Source organism: Microcebus murinus, chromosome 21, assembly GCF_040939455.1.
Source record: "Microcebus murinus isolate Inina chromosome 21, M.murinus_Inina_mat1.0, whole genome shotgun sequence".
Taxonomy (NCBI): Eukaryota; Metazoa; Chordata; class Mammalia; order Primates; family Cheirogaleidae; genus Microcebus; species Microcebus murinus.
Genome location: NC_134124.1, coordinates 1,721,428 through 1,748,259, shown reverse-complemented (window position 1 = coordinate 1,748,259; position 26,832 = coordinate 1,721,428). Strand labels below are relative to the sequence as shown.

The 26,832-nt window shown below is 62.2% G+C and overlaps 1 protein-coding gene across 4 annotated transcripts in view; it reads left to right on the top strand.

Moving 5' to 3' along the window:
- The window catches only part of ACSL6 (acyl-CoA synthetase long chain family member 6), a 55,581-nt gene that overhangs the window by 10,602 nt on the left and 18,147 nt on the right, over positions 1–26,832 (top strand). For 2 of the 4 annotated variants that reach the window (XM_075996005.1, XM_075996007.1), the window contains exons 2-12: positions 5,344–5,564; positions 9,913–10,027; positions 11,633–11,697; positions 11,977–12,078; positions 12,550–12,649; positions 13,260–13,438; positions 14,457–14,489; positions 15,913–15,964; positions 23,377–23,450; positions 24,973–25,050; positions 26,455–26,589. In XM_075996005.1, the coding sequence (XP_075852120.1) occupies positions 5,344–5,564; positions 9,913–10,027; positions 11,633–11,697; positions 11,977–12,078; positions 12,550–12,649; positions 13,260–13,438; positions 14,457–14,489; positions 15,913–15,964; positions 23,377–23,450; positions 24,973–25,050; positions 26,455–26,589 (1,154 nt within the window). Of the gene's footprint in view, positions 1–5,343; positions 5,565–9,912; positions 10,028–11,632; positions 11,698–11,976; positions 12,079–12,549; positions 12,650–13,259; positions 13,439–14,456; positions 14,490–15,912; positions 15,965–23,376; positions 23,451–24,972; positions 25,051–25,107; positions 25,186–26,454; positions 26,590–26,832 lie in introns of all 4 variants that reach the window. The other 2 variants (XM_075996008.1, XM_075996006.1) reach the window with 2 other exon arrangements.

Genomic DNA, 26,832 nt, shown 5'->3' with positions numbered 1-26,832 from the left:
AGGTCAGTTCAGCACTGGAACCCCCCTTGGGGCCCTTCCCCAAGCTGGTCTGCTGGGCCCCTGGCCCTAGGAGAGGCTGTGCTGTTCTTTTATAAGCTCTTTGCCGGGAGTCGAGGAGGTCCTCTGAAGGCCGGGTGGCTCGGCCTGTGCTTCCCCACTGTTTCTGAAGGCTCAGAGGTTCTCAGAGGCCCAGAACCCCACCGCAAGGACCACCGCCCCAGGCCGGTGCCGAGGAAAGCTGGGCGACTCCAAGGGGAGGGAAGAACCTGAGGATCACGGAGGGCCTCGGCACCAGCCTGAGTTTGAACTTTGGTCCTAGGGCAATAGGGAGCCAGATAAGGTTTTTGAGCAGCGGCGTGACGTGGTCCTATCTGTGGGCTAGGAAAAGACCTTGATGTCAGTGTTGGCACAGTCAGAGCAGGGAGTCCAGGAGGCTGGTGTGGGAGTCCGGGCTGCCCTTGCTGGCTGGCCCAGGCCACGGGCCGTGGGGGGGTGGGCAGGAGTGGTCAGTCCTGAGATGGTGGAGCCGCCCAGCGCGCCGTGAAGGCCTGGAGTGCTGGGTGAGGAGGCTGGACTGGCAGAGGGCTCTCAGAGCCGAGCGTGGCCCAGGGCCTTTCCCCGGGGACTGTGCTCTGCGCTTTGCCTCTGCTGCCCACCGGCGGGAGCTGGCGTGCTCCCCGGCGTGCGTTTCCTCCTGGTCCCCCCCACCCCGATTGCAGTGGCCTTCGACACCACCCTGCAGGGGCTCTAAGTCAGCAGAGGACAGGGTGCGGTGGGGGAGTCCCAGGCCCCCCATCCCGTGCCGCCACCTGGCACCTGGACCTGCCTGTGCTGGAGGAGACACTCGGGTGGTGCCGGCCGGAGAGGAAGAGGAGGCTGGTTCGTGCCAAGGGCTGGGTCCTCCTGCCCGGTGCGTGTTTACAAACACAGGCCTCTCTCTTGGCAACGCCAACACGTCCGGGTCCCGTGGGTGCTACCAACACCCCGACACACACACGCACCCTCCCTGGCAGCCAGGAGGAGCCTCCTGGGGCACAGAGGAGGTGGCCAGGCTGGAGCCCTGGGGGCCAGCAAGCTCCTCCCCAGGTGGACAGGCGTGGAGGCGAGGGGGGCTGAGGCCCCGTGAAATAAGATGCGCCCAGACTGCCGGGCCTGGGCGGCGCCCCGTCCCGTGCCAAGGGCCCGGTGGCCTGGGCTGGCTCTGAGGTCAGTGTCCTCGGAGGACCTGGACCCACAGCCCTGCTGTGGGGCGGCTCCCAGGTGTGACGGGGACCTCGGGGTGAGTGCGAGCGGTTCTGACCGTCCGTCCGAGCAGGGTGGTGAGCCCGGAAGGGGGGACCCGCTGGCTGCTGCCCACCCGGCGAGAGGAGCAGGCCCGGCCCAGGGCCGGAGGAGCGGCAGCCCCTGCAGACACGTCCTCAGGGACGGCTGTGCACACGGGTGCCAGGAGGGACAGGCGGCCAAGCCCGTTCTCGCTGCTCTGCGTCACCCCCAGCAGGGAGAGAAGGACCAGCCGTGAGAACGGGGCGGGTTCTGTGGGAAGCCGGGAGGAAGCCCCCCATGGTGTGTGCGTGGTGGGCAACAGCAAAGGACTGACCTGCTGGCTGGTCCCTTTGCAGGTCCGGTGGCCTCTGCATTCCCCCGCCTGGGCTGGGGGACCTTGGCCTGGGCTCTTCTCCAAGGCTGGAGCTGGTTTTCTGTGGGCTCAGCCCCAGCATGAAGGAAAGGACGGGCGTGGGGATAGGTCTGGTGTTGGGGCGCTGGTGTGGCCGCACCACGCGGGGATGGTTGTGGAGACTAGCCCGGGGTTGAGTCCTGGCCTGCCGCCTGCTGACTGTGTAGCTCGCTCACGGAAGAAGGTGACTTCTTCAGCGGAGTCTCTATTTTCGCCCCTGGAGGCTGCTGTGAGGGTCAGACAGTGAGCGTGCAGGGAAGGGCTTCCCAGGCATCAGGAATTCCGGAAGTTTCCCCCCCACTGGGACTGTGAGACCATGGAGACCAGCGAAAGCTCAGTGTACGGGAGGGGCCAGCTAGACTCGTGGACTTGTGCCCCTGATGTTTGTACAAGATTTCATGGGCTCGAGATCTGTTTTCTGAACCGAATGCTCAGTTCCCTGCCTGCTCCCTGCGCTTGTTTGACTCCAGCCTGTGCACGTTTGCTTCCCTCTGTCTGGGGCACCCTTTCCTCTTTGTCCTCTGCTCTCAGCATCAGTGTCACTTCCGCCAGAGCCCTGCCCCGACTGTCCACAGCTGAGTCCGAGGCCTCCTCTGGTCCCCAAGTCTGAGCACAGCACTGCCCCTCCTCCCACAGTCCCCCGTGAACCGAGCGCAGGCCTGACACTGCGGCAGTGAGAGCAGGGGTGCATGAGGGTCTTCAGGCTGGCTGGCTGGCTGGATGGCTGGATGGATCGATCAATGGGTGGATGGCTGGCTGGATGGCTGGATGGATCAATGGTTGGATGGATGGGTGGATGGGTGGATGGCTGGATGGATCAATGGTTGGATGGATGGGTGGATGGCTGGGTGGATGGATGGATGGCTGGCTGGGTGGATGGATGGATGGATGGCTGGGTGGATGGATGGATGGCTGGGTGGATGGCTGGCTGGCTGGCTGGGTGGATGGATGGATGGCTGGCTGGCTGGCTGGCTGGCTGGCCGGGTGGGTGGATGGGTGGATGGGTGGATGGCTAGATGGGTGGGTGGATGGATGGATGGCTGGGTGGGTGGCTGGCTGGGTGGATGGATGGATGGCTGGGTGGATGGCTGGCTGGCTGGGTGGATGGCTGGCTGGCTGGGTGGATGGATGGATGGCTGGGTGGATGGATGGCTGGTTGGCTGGCTGGGTGGATGGATGGATGCTAGATGGATGGGTGGATGGCTAGATGGGTGGCTTGACCATTCTGGGCTGCACTTTGGGAAACTCTAGTATTGTACCAAATATCACAGATATTCAAAGCTTAGGGTCTGTGAGCACCTGCCAAGGACCAGGAGCTGGTGGTAGTGAGTGTCCTTCCAGGGTTTTCTCCAAAACTCTTGGGGTGTCTAGCTGAGCCCTCAGGGGCCAGGCAGGGGTTTCTTGGGCCTTGTCATCTTAGCTCATTGAGACAGTTCAGCTTGTTAAGAGAAATGTCTGTCTGCTCTGAGCCCAGCACAAGAGCTGGTCCATATATCTGGACTTTCCACTAAGCAGTGAGTTCTTCATCTGATAGGCCTGGCTGTGACTCGATCTCCCCATCTGCAGCTTGGGGAAGTAAATGTCCCAGGAAGGCCAGCCCAGAGCAGTGTTCCCTGGTGAATTTACTGAGGTCCAGAGCTGGGTCTACACCCTGGTGATGCACAACTGTCATTTGATCGACATGCCACGAGTGGGTTGGTGCTGTGGGTGGCTCCATGACACTCAGCTTGGGAAAACTGCATTTCCAGCCTGGGAGCTTGGGGAGATGCTCCACCCGCTGGCTGGGGGCTCCATCCGCTGCTCCCCAGTGAGTACCCAGAGCCTGTGGGTGATTGATGGGTGTTCCCAGGACTCAGCGTGTGCTGCCACTCATAGAGCACAAACCCCTCTGTGGGACCACAGCGCCTGGGCCCAGCCCCTGCTGTCCAGTGTTGGCGTTAGGCTGGGCCAGGCTTCCCCTGATGTCCTTTTTGTTTCCTGGGCTGGGCAGTCTCCTGGGTCTGACAAGCATGTCCCTTTGCTGTCTCCTTGGTCCTCTGAGCATGCCAGGTGCAATGCAGGAAGCTGCACACACCTGCGTGGTGCCATCTCCATTTTAGAGGTAGGGAGGTAGAGGTTCAGAGAGGTGGGCGTGTCCAACCTTGCGTTGCTTACAAGCAAAGAGAAGAGATTTGGATTGTGGAGCTCTCTCCTCCCTCTCTCTCTGCAATGACTTTGCGCATCTCTGGCCTCATCTTCGACGTGGTGATGTCATAGTCTAGCACAGACGTCGTGCACGGGGATTTCAGCAGATCCCTGCTCACTCAGGGGCCAGGCACTGTCTGGCTCACACTCTGCGGCCGCAGAGCAGACGCCCTTGTGCTTCTCCTTCTTTCCCAGGAAAGGAAGCCGCAGCCGGGCTTCCAACAGCCCAGGGCCCCTGCGGAAGGCGCCCAAGGGTGGTGCGTGGCGGCCAGAGCCCGCCCCGCCGTCACGGGCTGGCAGACCCGAGGTTTCCTGTGGGGCTTCCAGCCCTGGGTCCTGCTGGGCAGCGGCAGGAGGGCCGAGCAGACAGACAAGTCCAGCGCCCGCCCCGCCCCCGACAGCTGCCTCAGTCCTGGGTGTGGTCAGACCCGAGCCCAGCTGGCGGGACGCCTGCTCTGCCAATGGTTCTTCCCCAGGCAGCTGGCAGGAGGACACGGGAGGACACGGGAGGACACGGGAAGACACGGGAGGACACAGGAGGCCGCTAGGGGCTGCTCTCTTCAAACCAAAGTTGGTCACCAGCGCTTCTCACAGAGGCTGTCCCACCGTCTGCCCCGGGGCACCCCCCGTGTCTCCCCAATAGGCCTGGGCTGCAGCAGGTGAGGGCGGCACCCTGGTCACCACCAGTGACGTCACCGGAGACGCTGGTTCCCTGGCAGTGCACGTGGCGCCTTGCTGAGCCCTTCCTCTCTGAGCCTCGGTTTCTTCCTCTTCCGTCCAGTGTGACACCTGCGCCCCTCGGCCGCCCTCCCCGCTCTCTCTGGACGCTGGCTGGAGGGGCCAGGGACGGCGCAGGGCCTGGTCCGTGGGGGCCGGCTGCGCCGCGGCACTCGGTGTGCCGCAGTGCGCGGCCCTGGTGCCTGTACGGTCAGAGGGATGTGACTTCGCTTGCCAGGCCTGGAGGGGCCTGTCCGGGCTGGTCCCTGGGCTCCACCCGGCCCCTCCTCTCTCTCTCTCAGCGTCAGGGACTGGGGTTGGAGCTTGGGGTCGGGGGCCGCACTGCTCCACCCGCTCGTCCTGGCACGTGGCCCCCCTCTCCTCCACACCCAGGAGCAGAGACGCGCAGCGTGCGTGGAGAGCAGAGCACACAGGCCCCCGGCCCAGGAGGCTCCACTGCCGCGGCCACCGGGGCTCGGGCTCCTGGAAACTAGGGGAGCAGCTGTCAGCCGTGGCCCGGGGCCTGAGCCTGCGATTCTGGGAAAACTGGGCCAGACGTGTGACTGCCAGCTGTGCCTGCTCCGGCCTCTCCCTGGGAAAGGCCCTTCCAGGTGGCCAGCTGCTGGCATGTGCCGTGCTGGTGTTGCACCGGGACGCTGCGCCCCCAACCGGCCCGGGCCTGCCGGGCGGCTCAGTGCACCCCCGGGGTCCAGGAGCCCCCGGCCGCCTGTCAGCGCTGTGCCCTCACCTGCCTCTTGTTCCCACAGAGCTAGTCCTCTCGCTGCTGGAGAAGATGCAGACCCAGGAGATCCTGAGGATCCTGCGGCTGCCCGAGCTGGGCGACTTGGGCCAGTTTTTCCGCAGCCTGTCGGCCACCACCCTCGTGAGCGTGGGCGCGCTGGCCGCCTTGCTCGCCTACTGGTTCACGCACCGGCCGAAGGCCCTGCAGCCGCCCTGCGACCTCCTGATGCAGTCGGAGGAGCTGGAGGTGAGCGGGGTGCGGCCGGCTCGGCGGCGGGAGGGGCCAGGCAGAGGACTGGCGGCAGCGCGGGGCAGCAGCCGACTCGTGGCCCCTTTGACCTCGGATGGCCCAGAGACGCTCTGTTTCCCCAGCAGCCAACCTGGGGCTCTTCCTGCCTCTCCCCGGAGCTGCCTGACCCGGGCCTCGAGCTGGGCCTCGGGCTGCCCACTTCTTGAGCAGGGGCCTTGGCTCACTGGCGCCCCAGCAGGAAGCCCAAGCAGGTTCTCAAGGGGCTGCCGGACAAACTCCCCTCCAAAGTCTCCCCGTGCCCTGTCCTGCTCTGGGGCCGGGACCCAGAGCCGAGCCCACCCCGGCCCCCGGCCCCCGGCCCTGTCCTCCCAGAGCTCCCGGACTCACAGGTGCAGCCCCTGCGGGGAAGAAGGTAGTGCTGCCCAGTAGGCAGGGTATTCCAGGCTTGGAGGTGTGTTTTTTAATAAGCCTAGGGAATTTACTTTGCCTTTTTAAAAATTTCTTTATTTTATTTTTTTTCTTAAACTTTCATTCTGTTCATTTTGAATAGATAACGTGTTTGTACAGTTCAAAAGAAACCAAGGGCATATACTGAAAAGCTTCTGCCTTCTTCCCCTGGTCTCCCAGTTTTCCTCCCTGGAGGGAACCTGTGTTAATCGTTCCGTCCCAGACATGAGCGAATGTCTAGACACGCACCCACCTCCCCCGTCCACCGCAGCGTCAGGCAGCTCTGTGGTGCACCTTGCGTCTTGTCCTTGGCGGCCACGGCACGGCGCTGTTCCGCCCGTCGGGGAGGGTGCTGGTGTGTCAGGCACCTGGTGGCTTTGGGAAAAGGCGACTCTCGTGGGCTGCCTGAGGTGGGGAGGGCAGGAGAGGGGCTGGCCAGGTGGCGCTGAGGCTGCCTCGGTGGCTGGCAGTGACACACAGAAGCTCGGCCGTGCCTCGGTGAGCTCCGTGGCCCTAGGCAGCGTCTCTCCTCTCTGAGCCTCAGTTCCTCCGGTTGTAATGTGGGAAACAAAAAGGAGGCGCCTGCCTCCCGAGGTGAGCTGAGGGTTTGGTGAGATGGAGCAGGGAAGCCACTGAGAATAGCCGTGTTTGGCCGAGTTCGTGGTTCAGACTCATCTGGGGGGCTCAGCGAGGACAGAGCCCCCGAACTGGGCAGGGGGACGCCCAGGGTGGGCAGCGAGGGTCTGTTTCAGGTTTGCGTTAGGGAGAGACGCGGCCGATCTGCTGTGGAAGGCGGCCGCGTGAGGGGACGACAGCCGGCATCTGGATGGGGTGGCGCCAGTGACCGTGGTCTGGGAGGGGCAGGGACGGCGGGGCGTGGCCCTGGCTCCCTGTGGGGAGACCGCCAAGCGAGGCACCTGGGGGTCTGGCTGTGGGGACAGAGGCAGGGGATGGGGCGAGGGATCCCTCCCTGGGGACACGGGCCCTCCGCGTCTCCACCTCCACAGCGCAGAAGCCAGAGCGGCGTCAGGCAAGGGAGGGGTGGCGGGAAACGAGGTGAAACAAGCAGGGGGACCCACACCACGCAGGGCCGGCCCCATGTGCTGAGAAATGGCTCAGATCATGTCACTTCTCCTGGCTTGAAATCCGCCCCTGGCTCCCCACTGCCTTCAGCCTGAAGCCCAGACTCCTTGCCTCGATCCTTAGCCTCTGTGGCCTCCTCTCCCACCATCCCCGTCTAGAGCTCCCCAAACGCACCTGTGCCTCCCGCCCCCGGGCATTTGCACCTGCCGTTGCCTGTGCCGAGACTGCCATTCCCTGCTCATCCTGCCTGGCAAACTCCTACGCATCCTTCAAAACCCAGCTCGGTAGCCACTCTCAGACACATGCCCACTTGAGCCTCCTTCATCCCTGGGAGAGTCTCTGGCTGGGTCACACCTGTCACCCTGGTGCTAACTGGGTCTGACCACGTGTGCCCCAGCTCCCCGCGCAGGTCCCACGTGGGCCTGGTGCCCGGAAGCGCTGGCCAGACGGGACCGTCCACTCCCGAGCAGTGAGAGCTGGCCGTGGTTTGGGTTTGGGTGTCTGCGTTGGGCCCTCACGTCTCCTCAGACCCGGTGTTCCGGGAGGCTGCGGTGTGCTCTGAGCCCAGGCAGTGCCTGAGACGGGCGGAGCTCTGGGACTGGGAGCTCCGGGTTTGGGGATCGGGGAGGGGTGGCCGGGTGCAGGGAGGAGGCGGGAGCAGCAGCCTGGCTCCTCTCCTTGCCCAGGCGCAGGGGGGTCTGCGGCCTCCCTGCTCTGTGTCGCACCCCCGCAGGCCAGAGCTCACCGCCCTCCCCCAGCCCAGCCCCGCCCCACGGCGACACGGTCCCGCCCGTCCTCCCTGCGCAGCCTCCCGGGCCTCTGCTACTGGGAAAGTGCCTTCAGCACAGTCCCCAGACTAACTCGCTATTGTGAGAGGGTGGCTGGCAGCCTCCCTGGCTGGGTCCACACCCGGATGATCCTCACCCTGGGGAAGGGCCGCAGGTAGTGGTGTGGGGACACCTGGGCAGGTTGATCTCGGTGCCGGGGGGCACCCCGACTCCATAAGCACCCCCGCTGTGCTGTGGGGAATCGCGGGTTTGTAGGGGCAGTGGCTGCAGACGAGGGACATTTTATGAGTCTGACCTGGTGTGTGAATGCTGTGTGTGTCATCTATGTGTGTGGGGGGGACATGGGTGTACTGGACCTGGTGTATGAATGCTGTGTGTGTCATGTATGTGTCAGACACGGGTGTACTGGACCTGGTGTGTGAATGCTGTGTGTGTCATGTATGTGTCAGACACGGGTGTACTGGACCTGGTGTATGAATGCTGTGTGTGTCATGTATGTGTCAGACACGGGTGTACTGGACCTGGTGTGTGAATGCTGTGTGTGTCATGTATGTGTCAGACACGGGTGTACTGGACCTGGTGTATGAATGCTGTGTGTGTCATGTATGTGTCAGACACGGGTGTACTGGACCTGGTGTGTGAATGCTGTGTGTGTCATGTATGTGTCAGACACGGGTGTACTGGACCTGGTGTGTGAATGCTGTGTGTGTCATGTATGTGTGTGTGGGGGACATGGGTGTACTGGACCTGGTGTGTAAATGCTATGTCATGTATGTGTGGGGGGGGCACATGGGTGTATTGGACCTGGTATGTGAATGCTGTGTGTGTCATGTATGTGTGGGGGGGGGACATGGGTGTACTGGACCTGGTGTATGAATGCTGTGTGTGTCATGTATGTGTCAGACACGGGTGTACTGGACCTGGTGTGTGAATGCTGTGTGTGTCATGTATGTGTGTGGGGGGGACATGGGTGTACTGGACCTGGTGTGTGAATGCTGTGTGTGTCATGTATGTGTCAGACATGGGTGTACTGGACCTGGTGTGTGAATGCTGTGTGTGTCATGTATGTGTCAGACATGGGTGTACTGGACCTGGTGTATGAATGCTGTGTGTGTCATGTATGTGTCAGACACGGGTGTACTGGACCTGGTGTGTGAATGCTGTGTGTGTCATGTATGTGTGTGGGGGGGACATGGGTGTACTGGACCTGGTGTGTGAATGCTGTGTGTGTCATGTATGTGTGTGGGGGGGGACACGGGTGTACTGGACCTGGTGTGTGAATGCTGTGTGTGTCATGTATGTGTCAGACACGGGTGTACTGGACCTGGTGTGTAAATACTATGTCATGTATGTGTGTGGGGGGCACATGGGTGTACTGGACCTGGTGTGTGAATGCTGTGTGTGTCATGTATGTGTCAGACATGGGTGTACTGGACCTGGTGTGTGAATGCTGTGTGTGTCATGTATGTGTCAGACACGGGTGTACTGGACCTGGTGTGTGAATGCTGTGTGTGTCATGTATGTGTCAGACGCGGGTGTACTGGACCTGGTGTGTGAATGCTGTGTGTGTCATGTATGTGTCAGACACGGGTGTACTGGACCTGGTGTGTGAATGCTGTGTGTGTCATGTATGTGTCAGACACGGGTGTACTAGACCTGGTGTGTAAATGCTATGTCATGTATGTGTCAGACACGGGTGTACTGGACCTGGTGTGTAAATGCTATGTCATGTATGTGTCAGACACGGGTGTACTAGACCTGGTGTGTGAATGCTGTGTGTGTCGCGTGTATGTGTGGGACATGGGTGTACTGGACTCATGTGCATGAGCCAGCGTGTTGAGTGTGGACACACACAGGTCGCCTGTGTGCGGCCAGGGGTGCACACCCAAGCGCACACGTGCATGCAGAGCATGTCCCAGCCGCGACCGTGAGCACGGGCCTCACGTCCAGCCCGCCACGGCCCGAGCGTGCCGGACCCCCGCGCAGCCCCGAGGCCTGAGCAGCTCTGGCCTGTGCTCGGCTTGCAGGACGGCCACGGGGCCCGGCGGTCTGTGATCGCCAGCAGCCCCCAGCTGCTCACCCACTACTACGACGACGCTCGGACCATGTACCAGGTGTTCCGCCGCGGGCTCAGCATCTCGGGTGAGCAGGGCTGCGTGTGAGGGGCCATGCTGGGGTGCGTGGGTACAGGGTGGTGGCAAGACAACACCAGGGCGAGGTGGCAGGCCTGGGGGCCGAGGACAGAAGCTACCCTCGCCTCCTCCCGCCAGCCGGAGACGCAGCTGCGTCGCGTGGCCACAGGGCTGACCCCACTCTGTCCCTGCCCTTGCCTCCTCCCGCCAACCAGAGACACAGCTGTGTCACGTGGCCACAGGGCCGACCCCACCGTCCCTGCCCTCACCTCCTCCTGCCAGCCAGAGACACAGCTGTGTCGTGTGGCCACAGGGCCGACCCCATCGTCCCTGCCCTCGCCTCCTCCCGCCAGCCAGAGACGCAGCTGTGTCTCGTGGCCACAAGGCCGACCCCACCGTCCCTGCCCTCGCCTCCTCCTGCCAGCCAGAGACACAGCTGTGTCACGTGGCCACAGGCTGACCCCACTCTGTCCCTGCCCTCACCTCCTCCTGCCAACCAGAGACACAGCTGTGTCGCGTGGCCACAGGGCCGACCCCACTCTGTCCCTGCCCTCGCCTCCTCCCGCCAGCCGGAGACGCAGCTGCGTCACGTGGCCACAGGGCTGACCCCACTCTGTCCCTGCCCTTGGCCTCCTCCTGCCAACCAGAGAGGCAGCTGTCTCACGTGGCCACAGGGCCAACCCCACCGGCCCTGCCCTCACCTCCTCCCGCCAGCCGGAGACACAGCTGCGTCACGTGGCCACAGAGCCGACCCCACTCTGTCCCTGCCCTCGCCTCCTCCCGCTAGCCGGAGACGCAGCTGCGTCGCGTGGCCACAGGGCCGACCCCACCGTCCCTGCCCTCGCCTCCTCCCGCCAGCGGGAGATGCAGCTGCGTTGTGTGGCCACAGGGCCGACCCCACTGTCCCTGCCCTCACCTCCTCCCGCCAGCCGGAGACACAGCTGTGTCACGTGGCCACAGGGCGGACCCTACTCTGTCCTTGCCCTCGCCACCTCCCGCCAGCCGGAGACGCAGCTGTGTCATGTGGCCACAGGGCCGACCCCACCGTCCCTGCCCTCGCCTCCTCCCGCCAGCCAGAGACACAGCTGTGTCACGTGGCCACAGGGCGGACCCCACTCTATCCCTGCCCTCGCCACCTCCCGCCAGCCGGAGACGCAGCTGTGTCACGTGGCCACAGGCTGACCCCACTCTGTCCCTGCCCTCGCCACCTCCCGGCTCCTGCTCTGCAGCCCTGGCGAGCTTGGAGCTGCCAGGCCGCGGCTCCGAGCCTGGGCCTCTGTGCTGTCTGGGTGTCCCCGGGGAGAGGCAAAGGGAGGTGGCCACAGAGAGGTGGCAGCTGCCACCCCCTCCCAGTGGCCGCCAGGTCCTTTGGGTCTGTGGTGCGGACCATCACACAGTCCTGGCGGGGACTGGGCATCCACCATCTCCCATCGCTGACCTCCCTGACCCCAGGGAGATGCCGCACCGTGTGCGTCACGCCCTGTTGGTCTCCAGCAGCTCAGACAGGCCCCAGGGAGCAGTCCCCTCGGCCACGGCCCCACAGCACGGCCGACCCCAGGTCCTGATGGGCAGGTGGGGCGGCTCGCCCGCCCTGCCCATACCTGTCTCTCTGCAGGGAACGGGCCCTGTCTTGGCTTCAGGAAGCCCAAGCAGCCGTACCAGTGGCTGTCCTACCAGGAGGTGAGTGACAGGGGATAGGCCCCATCTGTCCCCTACATGGACCTGGCACTCGGGCCGGGGGAGGTGCGTGGGTGGTGAATGCCTTGCTGGGTCTCAGAGGTCGTCCTTCACCTGCCCGGCCCTTCTGCCGAGCTGCTGGCTGCGTCCTTGAGGGGCTCTCGGGTGCCTGGGCAGGGCGTCGGGGGGGCAGGGGCTCTCACAGCCGTAGGGCCCGCCTGGGGGCCTCCCTCCCCTGCCATAGGGCCCTCGCCCTCCTGCCACCCCCACGTCTGTGTGCAGGTGGCTGACAGGGCCGAGTTCCTGGGGTCCGGGCTCCTCCAGCACAACTGCAGAGCCTGCACAGACCAGTTCATCGGCGTTTTCGCACAGAACCGGCCAGAGGTGAGCGTCTGTCCTGCAGGTTTTGGAGGTGCTGGGGGAGCGGGGTCAGGTCCCAGAACAGGCCTGCTCCCACTGCTTGTGGGACCGGGGACAGGAGGAAAAGTGGAGATGCCTGGGCCCTGCCACCTCCCTGCCCCCGACTCCGCCTCTCGTCACGAGGGAACACCCTGCCTGGCTCTGCCCACACCCACCTGGCCCGCAAACAGCTGCCCGGGAAACCCAGGGAAGGCAGGCCCTGGGAAGGGGCCACGCGGCCCTGGGGTGGGCTGGGAGGCGCCAGGTCCCTGGGGCGGGCGTGGTCTGCAATGCTAGGGGTGAGCAGGGCATCCCGCCAGCCTGTGGGGTCCTGCGACGCGGGGAGGGTCAGGCATGGGGTTAGAGCAGGGATCCTCTAGTGTCCTTTCTGTCCCCTGTAATGTTCTTTCTGTCCCCGCCTGCACCCTGAACACCCTGGCCCGTGTGTCTCCGCAGTGGATCATCGCGGAGCTGGCCTGCTACACGTACTCCATGGTGGTGGTCCCGCTCTACGACACGCTGGGCCCGGGCGCCATCCGCTACATCATCAACACCGGTGAGCCCAGCCACCCGCTCCCGCCACTGTGGCCACCCCCAGCCCCGGCCGCCCGCTCCCGCCACGGTAGCCTCCCCAGCCCTGGCCCAGGCGTCTGACACCCGTCAGAGGCCCTTGGCTTCTGGTCTCAGAACACGCTGGGGCCACACGTTGGCCACGAGCCAGTTCCTGAGTCACAGACTCCGCCCGAAGGCGCCTTCCCCGGGCGGGGCGGCCCAGAGGAGCCTCGAGCAGCAGCGACCCTGAGGTCACACAGCTCGGCGCAGACTCGGGGGCGGGGAGTGTCTCCCGGGGACCTGGGATGATGGGCAGAGCCTGGGGCAGAGGGGAGCCCAGGGTCTGCCCCAGGAGGTCTCCCGGCCTCGGTCCTGCCCGGGGCCCCGGCACATTCCTCTGGACTCGGTGCATGGCAGCCCTGACCCATCTTACGTGTTTACACACACTGTGGGACACGCAGCCCGCGGTGCCACGTGCAGCTCCGGGTCGCAGCCTGTGCGCACGGCCCAACAACCCCCCCCCCCCCGCCCACATGGCCCGCCCCTCCCCGGTGCCCCGAACGGCCCGACCCTCCCTGGTGCCCACACGGCCTGACCCTCCCCGGTGCCCGCAGCGGACATCAGCACCGTGGTCGTGGACAGGCCGCAGAAGGCCGCGCTGCTGCTGGAGCACGTGGAGAGGAAGGAGACGCCCGGCCTCAAGCTGATCGTGCTCATGGAGCCCTTCGAGGAGGCCCTGAGGGAGCGAGGGCGGCAGTGCGGGGTGGCCCTCAAGTCCATGCAGGCCGTGGAGGTGAGGGTCTGCGTTGAGCCGCCGCGCCGGGGCTGCCGGTTATCTGCCCCTCTTGTGCTCTGGGGGGGTGTGGGCCCTTGGGGCGGATCAGGGTCTGGCAGGGCAGGCTTGGCAGGGCTGGCGGTGTGTGGCGGGGGCTGGCGGTGGGTGGGGGGGCTGGCGGTGGGTGGTGTGTCGGTGGCCACGGCACTCCCTGGGAGACAGGCTGCACCAGGAGCCGTGAGCAGGTGCGCGGTGGGGCCAGCCCTCCCCCGCCCCGGGGCATCCTCGCTTCCAGCCGGCGCCGGCTGGTCCGTGCCCAGGACTGCAGCCACGAGGTCTGGGAATCTCGGCGAGGTTCTTGCACATGTGGCCGGACCCCCGTGGCCAGCAGCACTGACCTTTCTGTGCACGGCCTCCCCAGAGACGTTGGGCTGGTGGCAGCTCGTGGCTGGCTGGGTGACGCAGGACACCCTGGCGCTCACAGGGCCTCAGGCCCCGCACGGTGGCAGCTGCCCGCACCGTGCCATGCTGGGTCCCAGCCCTGATCCTCCCTCCCCATCTGCCTGCAGGGAGCTCTCGACGCCCGAGCTCTCGCCCCGCCATGCTCTGGCAGCCACGCCTGGGCTGCCCACCTGCCCCAGCACCGACTGCTGGTCTGAAAGTCCAGTCGACGCGGCCACCTTGTCCTGGGCGCGTGCCCGGACATGCTGTGGGCCCAGCCCGCCACACACCGCCATGCCGTCTCAGCGCTGGCCTTGCACATGCTTCGCCTCTCCCCGGGCCTCGGGCTCCCTGTCCGCCGTGTAGGGGTGGGCCGGGCCCTCCGGGCTCCCCCGTCCTCCCACGAGTCTCAATGTGCGCCCGAGGAGAGGCCACCGAGTGGCGTCTGTCACAGCGACCCCGTCCCCGCAGGGAACCTTGGGTTCTGGGCGTGGGGCAGGCGTGGCGCCCACTGTGCTGAGCTTATGTTGATTTTTTTTTTTTTTTGATGGGTGAGAACTTGTGAGCATTTAAAACCCGCGTTTTCTTCTTTCAGGACTGTGGCCAGGAGCATCGCCGTGTGCCCGTGGTAAGCTCACCCGCCGCAGGGCCGTGCTGAGCGAGGCATGTGCAGGGCTCAGCGTGGTGGCCAGACACGCACCTGCGTGCTCATGAGCAGCTCCTGTGAACACGGCAGGACGCACCACCTCACCTGGGTGTCTGGGACCTCTGTGGTTGAGGCCGGGGAAGGGTCTGGAAGGGACTCAGGTGTTTGGGGAGAGAAAGGCGGGCAGCTGGTCCCAGCCACCCCTGGCTGCCCGGTAGCCTTTCCCTGGGAGTCTGGTTCCTTCCCTTCCAGCGGGCTGCACTCCCCAGGGGCGGCCGGGACAGAGCAGCAGCAGAGCCAGGAATGGACCCTGGGCCACATGGCCTCACACACCTGCTGTCCTCGTGGCCTTCTCCCTGTGTCACCCCACGTGGTGCTGCCTGAGCTGAGCCGCAGTGCGGGGAGCGGCCCCTGGCATGGGTCGCGTGGAGGTTTCCCGCCTTCTGACCAAGCGTCTGGCCTCCAGCTGGTCCTGTCCTTCCTTTCGCCACCCGGGGAGTGTCCCCACGCACAGGCCCAAGCAGGTGGCCCCTGCTGCCCAAGCCGTCACAGGCAGACCCTGGTGTTTGCCCACGTCCCATGTGCCAGGCCCCGCCCCGGAGAGCTGGTCCGGGCCCAGGCCCTCGTCCCTGTGCCCTGTGCCTGTGCCCGGCCCGTTCCTCTCCCGGAACGCCCGCCCCACGTCACTGGGGAACCTTCCTGCCTTTCCATTCAAGTCAGTGTCACTGTCTTCCAAGTTCAGGCAGACTTGCGAGCTGCTCCTCCTGACCCCAGGCCTGTGTGCCCAGAGCCAGGGCAGGGCCGAGGCAGGGCCGTCCTGGTGACACTTGGGCTGCTCAGCGCCTGAGCCGCATGTCGCGTCCCTGAGCCCAACCCCGACATGTGGGAGACAATGGGAGGGGGAGGGACCCAGGCCACACCCACTGGAAAGGTGAGATCTTTGGGAGAGGCCCAGACGTGGCCACCGCAGCCCAAGCCCACCTAGGGGACTTCTGCTCGCGTGGTGGGCAGCTGCAGGACCAGTGTGGGGTCAGGGGACAGATGGGTGCCAACACCCCAGGTGATTTCCTCACCTGCTTTTCCCTGTCCCTGGGAGCCTGTCTGCCCACCTTGCTGAGTGTCGCACGCAGGGGCCTGCACACATGCCTGACACACACACACACACATACACACACACGTGCCTGACACACATGCCTTACACATGCTCACACGTGCCTGACAGATGCACATGTGGTTGACCCATGCACACATGCCTGACAGCACCTGACACACGCACACATGCGTGACACACGCTCACACCCACACACAGCACACGCGTGGGGCTGGCTGGCGGTGGGGCCCAGGCGTTGCAGGCCCTGGCTGCTGCACTGGGTCTCCCCAGCACACTTCTCTTCTCCCCTCACAGCCCCCGCAGCCAGAAGACCTCTCCATCGTGTGCTTCACGAGCGGCACGACAGGTAAGCTGAGGCACCAGAGCACCAGCCGTGGCCACCTGCACCCACCCCGGCAGCCGGCCAGGGACTGCAGGAGTCTCTGACGCCCTCTGAGACACAGGCCGAGCCTTGTCCTGTGCCTGGTGCCAGACCCTGGGTCCCTCCTGCGGCCCCAGTTCCCAGCCCCGGGAAGCACGGCGGGGACAGAGCTGGCACTGGGTCACGTGCTGGAGGAGGGGCTCTCCTCCCTGGGGCCATTTCTCTGTGGGAAATAGCTCGCTCCTCCACTTTCCACCCCTGCCTGGCCTTTGTGTCGGGGGCTGGGGCAGGAGTGCGGGGTCTGGCGTCTGGGAGCCTGGGCGTGAGCCCATCGCCACCACCTGCTGGGGGACCACGAGCCAGTCCCTTAGCCTGCCTGCCGCCACGGTTTTCAGGTTCTCATCTCTGAGGAGGGTGGTTAAAGGTTGCAAGGAGATGGCTCGGCAGGCTGGCTCACACCTAAAATTCCAGCACTTTGGGAGGCTGAGGAAATAGGAGCACTTGGGGCCAGGAGTTCAAGACCAGCCTGGGCAACATATCAAGACTCTATCTCTAAAAAAAAATATATATATATATATATATCCGTAGCGAGGTATGGTGGCTCATGCCTATAGTCCCAGCTACCTCGGAGGCTAAGGCAGGAGGATTGCTCGAGCCCAGGAGTTTGAGGCTGCAGTGATCATAGCACTGCACTCCAGCCTGGGCAACAGAATGAGACCCTGTCTCTAAAAGGGAGCCATGTAGAGGATGGGTGGTATTGATGTGAAAGGGCAGCCTGATGCTCTGCAGGCCGGTGTGCTGTGGGCAAGGCTGTCAGGCAGAAGGCACAGCAGAGATGACACGCTTCATGCCTGGCCCTGACAGAGGAGCATGTGCATTGGTAGAGGTAGAACAGTCAAGGAGGGCTTCCTGGGGGAGGCGTCATACACATGAAGACCGCGGCACAGACACAGCTCTCTTCAGCCTACGGCACTCAGCCTCTCCCTGCACCGCTGGGCCTCAGCACAGCCGTGAGGCGGGCGGGTCACCACCAGCCTGTGGAGGCAGGAAGACCTGCGCCCGGTTCTCCGAGCTCCAGCCCGGGGCTCCAGCCCGGGGCTCCAGCCCCGTTCCTGCCTTTGCATCTCGTCTGATGACCCGGGAGGCCACGTGCCTCGCCCTGGACGGGCAAGGCGTCTCCAGCCTCCTTCTTCCAGTCCGGGGACTGGCCGCCGTGATGGTGGTCTCGTGGGCAGTGGCCGGGGCTCTCCGCGCCACCCACAGATGCAGCCTCTCCCAGGGCACCTGGCAGACCTCTGACCTGCCCCACGGCGGGATCATCCACATCAGCGGCTCGTGACACACGTGGCGTTATTGAACCGAAGTGGATTTTTGCTGCCAACTCACACGGGTCTGAGGATTTCCACCATACTCTGCAAAAAGCTGTCGGAAGAGAAACGGCTCAGCCTCCCTCCGCAGGAGCTGACACCCCGAGCTAGCCCGGAATTCACAAGTGCCCTTCGCTGGGCCCGGTGGCTCACGCCTGTAATCCCAGCACTTTGGGAGGCTGAGGTGGGAGGATCCCTTGAGGCCAGGAGTTTGAGACCAGGCTGAGCAAGGGTGAGATGCCGTCTCCACAAAAAGTAGAAAAATTATCCGGGCATGGTGGCGCGTGCCTGTAGTCTCAGCTTCTCAGGAAGCCGAGGCAGGAGGATCGCTTGAGCCCAAGAGTTGGAAGCTGCAGTGAGCCACGATGATGCCACGCACTCTAGTCCACGTGACCAAGTAAGACTCTGCCTCAAAAAAAAGAAAACTCTTCAGGTTTACTTTGTTCTTAAACAACCTTCCGATGGTTTTTTTGTCACAAGTCTCACAATGCAAACTTGCGGTGACGTGGCTCTGGGGAGCAGGTCACTGCTGTGGCCCCATCTCTGGGCCCCTGCCTTCCTGGCAAGTCACCTCATCACAGACCCCACCGCCCGGATCAGGGAATGGAACTTGACGACGCAGAAACCAGCTGCTGCCCGGCTGGGGGGCGGGGGGGTGGGGGGGCGATGCCACGCCCGGTGCTTTTCCCGACAGGGATTCGAGAAGGAAAGCTGAGCCGTCCTGCTCCGGCTCCGCGAGGTGGAGGCAGAACGTGTGAAGAGAACAGACTGTCGTTCCGTGTCCTGGGCCCCTCTCCCAGGGTGAGGCTGGTGCCACACGGCTGGAGCGGTGGGCAGCTCCCGGCCGGAACCTCCCGTGTTCCTCCTCTCTCCGACACGGCTTTCCCTGCTCGTGAGCGTGAGCCCAGAGCGCCCGTCCGGCTCCCAGCCTCACCCGGGGCCACGTGTCCTTTCGGCGGGAAAGACGGAAACGTGGTCTAAACCTGGTGTTTGGCCCGTGGTTGTGATGGCGTCGCTCTGGGAAGATTCCCCGGTGGCGCGTGGCGGGAAGGCCCGTGGAGGGTCTCAGAATAAGCTAGAGCTTCCGAGCCCGGCCAGGCCGCGGCGCCCCGGGCGAAGGTGAGAGCCGATTCGTCCCCACCGGCCGTGGGGGATGGGGCGGTTTGGGGTTGGTTGTTCATGTCAAAATCACCCTCAGCGAAGCACCAGGAAGGAGACAGCCCGGCCAGGAAGGAAGGGAGGAAGAGAGGATTCCGGAAGGCCAGGAAGATGTGGGCGTCCTCTGACGGCTTCTGCCTCCTCCGTGTAGCGGGAGTCGGGGTCCTGGCTGGGGGTGAGAGGAGTCTGGGGGCGAGAGTGGCGGTTTCTGTGCGGGAAGCCCCTCTGGGACCGGAGGCCTTGGGGGGTGGGGAGCGGCCTCGGCCGGCGCGTGGGGTTTGCAGGGCGGGCAGCTCCACAGGAAGCCCCGGTGCTGGAGCGCTCGGCAGCGCAGTGGCTGCGGTGAAGGACCGGAGTCAGCCTGGGAGGCGGGGAGGAGAGGGACGGAAGGAGCCGGAGGCCCTGCGTGTGGAGTCGTACGGAAGGGTCTCAGTGCGAGGAGCTCTCGGATCGGTTCCGACATGGCGGCGGGGTGGAGAGGCGGAAGAAGTGGGGGCCTCTGGAACTGGGGCCTCCTTTCTGTTCTATCTGAGGGGGCCTCGAGAGCCCAGGCATCTGCGGCCGTTTAGCCCGTGAGCCCCGAGCCATGGCTGCGCAGAGGTGGGGAGATGCTCACCACGACCTATTTGCTTTGTGCCATTTGGTTCAAGACCTGTGTGATCAGAGCATAAAACCACATCTCAGCACCCCTGCTGCGCAGCTGCGAATGAGTTAGGCTCTCTCAAAACTGCGTTTCCTGCCAGGCACGGTGGCTCACACCTGTAATCCCAGCACTCTGGGAGGCTGAGGGGGGTGGATCGTTTGAGCTCAGGAGTTGAAGACCAGCCTGAGCAAGGGCCAGATGCCGTCTCTGTTAAAAAAAAAAAAATAGAAAGGAAATAGCTGGATAACTAAAATATATATATAAAATAATTTATATATATTTATATAAATATATATATATAAATATATATATAAAAAATTAGCCGGGCATGGTGGCGCATGCCTGTAGTCCCAGCTACTCAGGAGGCTGAGGCAGGAGGACTGCTTGAGCCCAGGAGTTCGAGGTTGCTGTGAGCTAGGCTGACGCCACGGCACTCTAGCGCAGGCAACAGAGTAAGACTCTGTCTCAAAAACAAAACAAAACAAAAAACCCCCACATGTCAGCACCCCTGTGGTGTGAAATGTTAGCCTCTCTTAAGACTGGGTTTCCTTGGTAGTAAATGAGTACGTTTAATGCCTATTGCAGAGGGTTGTTTTGAGAAGTAACTGAGCTACCGTGTATGAAACGCCCAGCGCAGTGTGGAGCTGCTGTGGCAGTTGTTATTTCCATTCTTACTAGCCCTCAACTCTTATTTTTTAAAAATCTGATGGGTATGGCATTGATAAAAGTAAGACTTGACCCTAAAGAAGATTTGGGCGGCTTTAGCAGGAAGATGAGCTCTCTGTCTGCGTCATCAAACTTCCGGAGCATTTCGGTCACTATCATCTGTCGCACCTCACCTTCGGCTGTGCACAGGCAGAGACAGGCGGCCAGAGGAGCCCCGGCACTGTCCCCAGACCCCACTCCCGCCCCTGCAGGGAGACCTGGAGCTCGGCGCCACCCACGGCTGCTCCCACTCGGTGCCACCGTCCAACCAGACCAGGGCAGATCTTCACCCGGCAAAACGCCTTTCCGGACAGTAGCCGGGGGACTCTGCCCAGCAACACCGGCCGCAGCCAAAACGCAGAGTCCGAAACCAGGAGGGTTTTTCCTCAGCGGCTCGAGAGAAAGTTAACAGCCAGGTGGGTGAGCATGCGAGTGACAGACAGCAGGTCTCACGCTGAGACGCTGGCACCCCGGGTGGCAATGCCACCCCTGCCCTGGCACTGAGAAATTAGAGACCCGGAGGGAATCCCGCGGTTTGATCCGGCAAACGTGATCGCACAGAGGCTTATCTGGGAAGGCCCAGACCGCGTCTCCGTGTGAGCACCTTGAAAAACGTTTGTCGTGTCTAAACGCTGCCAGAGTGGCGTCTCGTCCTGGATCTGAGCCGCGGGCAGGGCCTTCCCGAAGCCCCTCACCCTCCCGGCTGGGCCTTTCCGTCTCCCCGGAATCTGCCGCCCGCATCCGCTTCTCCTTCCTGGTCTGGCGTCGCATCCAGAGATGGCTTGAAACGACGCGGACGTTTCTGGGGGCGTTTTAGGGTTCCGAAGGTCGTTAGAAGCCCGTGAAAATTACGTTCCTATCCACAAGAAAACCAAGAGGCACGGACTTCTCTTGCCACGCTGGAGAAGAAAAGGGCCAATCCGAGCAAGTGGAATCGAGCCGCTGTCGCCGTTGCACGTGTCAGGGCCTGAACTGAACGGAGGCGTTAGGAGTCGTCATCCACCGAGGCAGCCCTGAGGTTGAGTCGGGCGTGAGCAAGTCGGGTCGGAAGCTCGGCAGCCCCGGGACTCTGCGCAGTGACACTTCCGGTTCCATGCCTGGCACCGGGGTGTCCCTTGGTCACTCCCAGAACCTGAGAATCCATGGATGGAAACCGCCCGGTGACACTCAGAGCATTCTGCGGCCCCGTCTCTCTGGGACTTGTAAGAGGTGACTCCGGGAAACTTCCTGTTGGGGGCCTGGGTTCGAGGAAAGATGTCGGGATGGAGGAAGGACAGGCAGAGGTAGAACCAACCCCACGGCTTTTCTTTTCAAAAGAAAGACACTTTATTTATTTACTTTTTTCTCCTCCTCCTCTATGTGTTGGTATTTTTAATTAATTTATTTTTTTAAAAAAAGGATGCTATTTTAACAGCCGTCCATTATTAAAGATGTAATTTTTACAATCACATAAACTTCTGCGTCCCCAGAGTCTCCTCGACCGGGTGGGTGAGTCTGTCTCTAGAATTGAGAGACGGAGCCGTAGCTGCTGCTCTGGCCTCTGACGAGTGGGTCACCGATGAGCTGGGCGCGTCGGCCCCGAGGGGTACAGTCACGAAAGCAACTGTGCTTTTGTCTCCCTTCGTCCACTTAAACTGGCTCGGCGGGAGACGGTCCTTTCTCTGCTCCTGGATGAAAGCTCAGGCCTCTCATGCCTTTTCTGGTCACTCTCAGGTAACAGAAAGTTCCATGGTTGTTGCAGGTGACAAACACAGTCTGGATGCAGAACGACAAGTGGCCGTTCAAGTAGGAGTCGGTGCGTTCACTGAGACGCCTGCCTGCCCCTCCCGGCAGGCCTGGCTGCAGGCTGGGCAGGAGGGACAGTGTCCTCCCTCTTTTCCTCTCTGGTGTTTCTCCCACCCCTTGCAGGTGGGAGTTTCTGTTTGTTCCCTCCTGCCAGGCTGGCGGTGGGGTGGGTGGTATAAGTGAGCCGAGCATGAAAGCTGGGAGATGGGACTGGGCGAACGTTTGAAGCTCACTCTGCGTGTGACGGATGCTTTCGTGAGTCTTCCTGGTTTGGGATCTGGGCCCTGCCCTGCCCCGGGTTGTCTGTCCCTGCTCCACTTCGGCCTCCACCTCTGGTGTGCATCTCATTGCCTCCCTCTGACTGGGGAGGGTCCTTTGCCCTGCAAACCTCCCTCATCCCACCATTGCCACCACTGCCCCTCGGGCTGGGGTTCCTCCTGCAGACTCCAGATCCAGGTGCTGGCATGGATCATTTTCTGGCAACCACAGGCTTCTTCACCTCCCTCTCGGGGTTCCCCAGCTGGAGGGAACACGTTTGGGCTCTCCAAGGGATCCCGTGAGCGTCTGGGTCAGCCTGGGTTGCAGGTTGGGTCTAGGAGGGAGGACCCTTCGTTCCTCCCCTTTGGATGGGCTGTAGGACGCCTTGTAGCTCTCTCCACAGAAATCTTCCTCACAAATTCTCTCTCTTTCCTGGAGGCAAAATCCACATAGCATAAAATTAGCCATTTGAAAGCGAGTACTTCAGTTACATTTAGTGTAATACTGTCCTAGTCTCTACTCAGCCCTTTCGTTGCTTCCTTCTGGGTGAGGGCTGCAAAGTAGACATGTTAGTTTATTTGATATTTCCTGGGTAAGTTTGGCTTGTGGTCTTGGCCCTCACTTTTGAAGTTTCCCAGCTACTATATCTGCTATCTCTGTGGGAATGTCCAATTTAGCATCTTTGGCTGCCTTGCTGGAAACATCTTTAACATCCTTTGTTACGTGGATTTTATCCTTAGCCGTGTAGCAGCCGTGTGAGTGGGCGTGACTCTCTTGGCTCGCAGCGGGGAAGCTCGGGGAGGGGTCGTGGCCGGGAGCACACGGCTCGCACTCGGGCCCCGTCCGATCTGTAAGCGGCAGCAACATCAGGTTCGTGTCCACCCTGGCGTGAGATGGTGGCCAGGCCGGCCCCTCCAGCCTGCTGTGCTCTGGGTCCCCACCTGCCTCCATCCCCTGGGGCATCCAAGCAGCCCACGGCCTCCTCAAGAGCCCCAAGGACCAGGCCGCATGAGCAAGTGGTAGAAGTTGTGTCAAGACAAAGCAGGGACGTCCATACCTGTGTCCCGTCTCTGTCGGCGAGCAGCCCTGCGGACCTCCAGCCCGGCCTGAGCCTGGGACTGTTCCAGATGCCAAAGGCAGCGAGGGGGGTGGTCCTCTGCCAGAGAGTGGACCGCTGGAATAGGACACACTGGTCCTTCTCCGGCCAGCCGAGAGCCTGCGCTCCCAGAGGGGGCCGGGGAGGGCAAGGTGCGGGCGCAAGTGACCCCACCCTGCTGGAATCCTCAGGCTGGGCTTTGAGAGTCCACAGGATGGGAGTCCCCAGAGCAGCAGCCGTCTGCCCAGAGGTCTGAAGGTGGCTGGGGACGAAGGCCAGAGGCTCGCGTGGACGGCCTGGGTGTCCGGGACTGTCCGCCGGGCACTGCCCTACAGGAGTGGCCCCGAGCCCCCGGCTAATTCGCCTTCTTGCTTTCTCTCCACAGGGAACCCCAAAGGTGCGATGCTCACCCACGGGAACGTGGTGGCTGATTTCTCAGGCTTTCTGAAAGTGACAGAGGTGAATAAAGTAGAATTACTAACGCAGGTGTCTCCTGAGGACAAGCCCGAGCCTCAGAGGATTTTTTCCCCTGATATAGTCTGGGCTGTGTTCACAGACAGGAGTTGCTGTTCCCACCAGAGCAACTCAACTTTTACAGCCACTTTTAACTCCAAATGCCGAAGTGATCCCTGTGTGATAAATATTCAGTCGATTTCCAAGATCCCAAAAAGACAAGCATGTAAACCCATCTTTCATTTTTTTTAACTTCAAAAATGGATATGCCTATGGTCTTGTGTGTATCTTGATTGGAAAGTGATTTTTAGTAGCTGCTTTTCGAGTAGATCAGGGTTTAATTCAGTTATTTTGTGTTTAAGGACTACTAGAGTCTGAGAAACCACGGCAACTGCTAATTTATAAGGCTGTTCTTAAAGGTAAATTTAAATTAAAAAAAAAAAAGCTTTGATTTCCTGGCCTCACAAAAGCATTTTAGCATTTTATAACCAGCTAAGAAAGGAGGACTCTTCCCAAAAGTGGTGAGTATGTCCTGCAGTTTCCTCCGGGATAAAGGAATGCACATTTTCACAGAAGTTAGGCCTTTTCTCCACTGTGGGGGAAATCACCCTCCATGTTTGTGCTAGATGACATTGTGGGGCACACGCACCAAACGGTTGTATATTCTGGTAGAAAACTGCGGGCAATGCTTGGTGGCTGAGCCCAGGTTAAGAGCAGCAAGCTCGGATCCCAGGGTTTGTCCAAACTGGGCCGACAGCTAGCCCAGGAGAGGGATGGGCTTGGGGAGAGGCAGAGAGCAGGGAAGTCCAGCCAGGCAGACAAGGCTCCCCGTCAGCTTCTGCCTTTAAGGCCCTGGTCCCGGGCATGGCTTGGGAGGCCAAGTTCAAGTACATATTTGGGGCTGGTTCCCCAGCCACAGTTGGCACAGACTTAGGGCTCTCTGGGCCCCTTTCTCTGGAAGAAGGACTAGGAAGTGCTGATTAGCTAAGACCTTCTGCATACCTGCACAGGTGGCCCAGGGAGACTGGGGAGGTGGGGGGTGGGAGGCGAGGGAGAGGAGAAGGAAGGGGAGAGAGCCGGCTGGTGCTGACTGACTGCGAGTGAGGTGCAGGCCCTCCGAGAGGAGACTTCCTGCGGAGCCCGGCTCTGCTGGTTTATATGTGCTCCATTTGGCTCTTTGCTTCTGCAGATAACCTAGACCCACTGGCGCTGCGACCTAACACTCCGCTTCCTATGCTGCCTGTCTCTGTCTCTCTCTTCCTTCTGCACCTTGCCCTCCCCCTCTCCCTTTCCGTCCTTCCCTCTCCTTCCCTCCCTCCCTTCCTCCCTTTCTCTCTCTCTCTCTGTCTCATTTCTTCTCTCTCTCATCTCACCTCTCTCTCTCTCTCTCTCTCCCTGTCCTCATTCCCCTCCCCTCTCTTCCTGTTTGCCCCTCCAGGACCATTTTCTCTTTATTGTTTTATGACTTTCTCGTCGTCTTCCTGTCAGTGTTTCTTTCCTTTCTGTCTCCCATGCCCGTCACCTGCAGAAAGTGATCTTTCCGAGACAGGACGATGTGCTCATCTCCTTCCTGCCTCTGGCTCACATGTTTGAGAGAGTGATCCAGGTAAGACGCTCGCCTGACTGACCGGGCCTTGCCGGGGCTCCTTCTGTTCTCTTGCAGAGCCAGTGGGCTCCCACTTGTGCGGATGTGCACATTTCCTATTTGCCTTTAGCACACATGTTTGAGCGAATGGTGCAGGTAAGGCCCCGGCGGCAGGGAGGCACGGCGTGTGCCTCCAGCCCGTAGCCCTAGCACGGTGTCCCTGGTCACTGGTGGCCTGAAGTAGGGCCCAACCGCCCCGTCCTCAGAAGGTACCACAGGGGTCCGAGGAGCCGCTGTCCCTCCAGGGAGAGTTGCTCCAGGGAAGACCCCAGCCATCCCGTCTTGCCCACGGCCCCCCGCAGCTGAGAGAGACCCTGGCTGATGCATCAGAGAGCGCTCTGCAGAACAGCTTTGCCATTCGAGCTCTGTGCCGCGCAGCCCATATATGGCCCCAAAACGTGTAGCTTTCATAGCTCATGGATTCCTGAAAAAGAAAAGTCAGGATATCACACTGTCCTGGCTCCTCAAGCTAGAATAGATGGGGACTGGCCTGAGACTGGGCCCGAGACCGGCCTCGTGGGGGTGAAGAGGGAACAAGGAAGGAATCCGGAGTGATTCCAGGAACAAAGATGCCCCACCCTGCGCTGCGTCACTCGGGACCAGCCTGTGGATGATCCGTGTCTTCTAAGCCCTTCCCGGTTTGCCCTGGGGCAGGTCTCCTGCGGCCAGACAAGCTCTCCAGCTCTCCAGACCTGGCTTAGAAACTCTGGCAGTTACTGTCAGCTGGTTTTGTGACTCTGGGAAAGTCTCTTTGCCTCTCTGAACTTTGCATTCCTCACCTGTAAAGTGGGAATTAGGAATGCTGCCTCCCCTGCGGGGCTGCTATGAGTATCAGAGAAAGGAGTGTGTGTGGCCCTGGAGCACTCCTGGTCCCTTTAGGCACCTGCCAGACGCCCCCCCACCTCCCACCAAACAGCAGCTCCTCCAGGGCCCAGGGCGCCCGTGTGCCCTTCAGAGCTGCTAGGATGTCCCCGGGGAAATCCCAAGACTCTGAGGCCTGGAGCAGACCCGTTGGTAGAGCGTGACACATCCCAAAGGCCCGGGGCCCCAGGGAGGCCGGCGCCCGGGGCTTGGGAGTGGCCCGGGGGACAGGTGCTGGTGAGGACGGCCGCAGTGGCATCTCCCGGAGGCTCGGGATTCTGCTCCGTCTCCTGCTGCTTTGCCCCCTGCCCGGGCGGGACGGAGGCGGGGGTGGGGGGGGGGCCTCACCCCAGATGGTGTTTCCGTGTCTCGCGGCAGCAGCCAGAGCCGGGGCCAGGGGTCACAGGCGCCCTCCACGCAGGGCAGCGCTATGGACGGGGCTGGTCCTACCTCGGCCAGGGCCGGCCGCCTGACGGCGCCTCCCGGCCTGTCCTCTCCCCCCAGTCTGTCGTCTACTGCCACGGGGGCCGCGTGGGCTTCTTCCAGGGCGACATCCGCCTCCTGTCGGAAGACATGCAGGCCCTGTGCCCCACCATCTTCCCGGTGGTCCCGCGGCTGCTGAACCGGATGTACGACAAGGTGAGCCTGGCGGGGGTGCCAGGCTTCCCGCACCTCCCTCCCCGCGCCCTGGGAGTCACCTCCTCTCTTGCAGTCCCCGACTTTGGCTCACTCTCCCTGTTTTCTTCCTGTCTTCAAAACCCTGGCGGGGGAGACTTTTTGCCTAGAACTTCCCTCTCTGCAACATGCCAGACCTGCCGGCGCAGACTTCCTGCGTGGCACCGCGCTCGGTGGCCTCCCGCGGGGGTGGCCTCTCTGCAGACG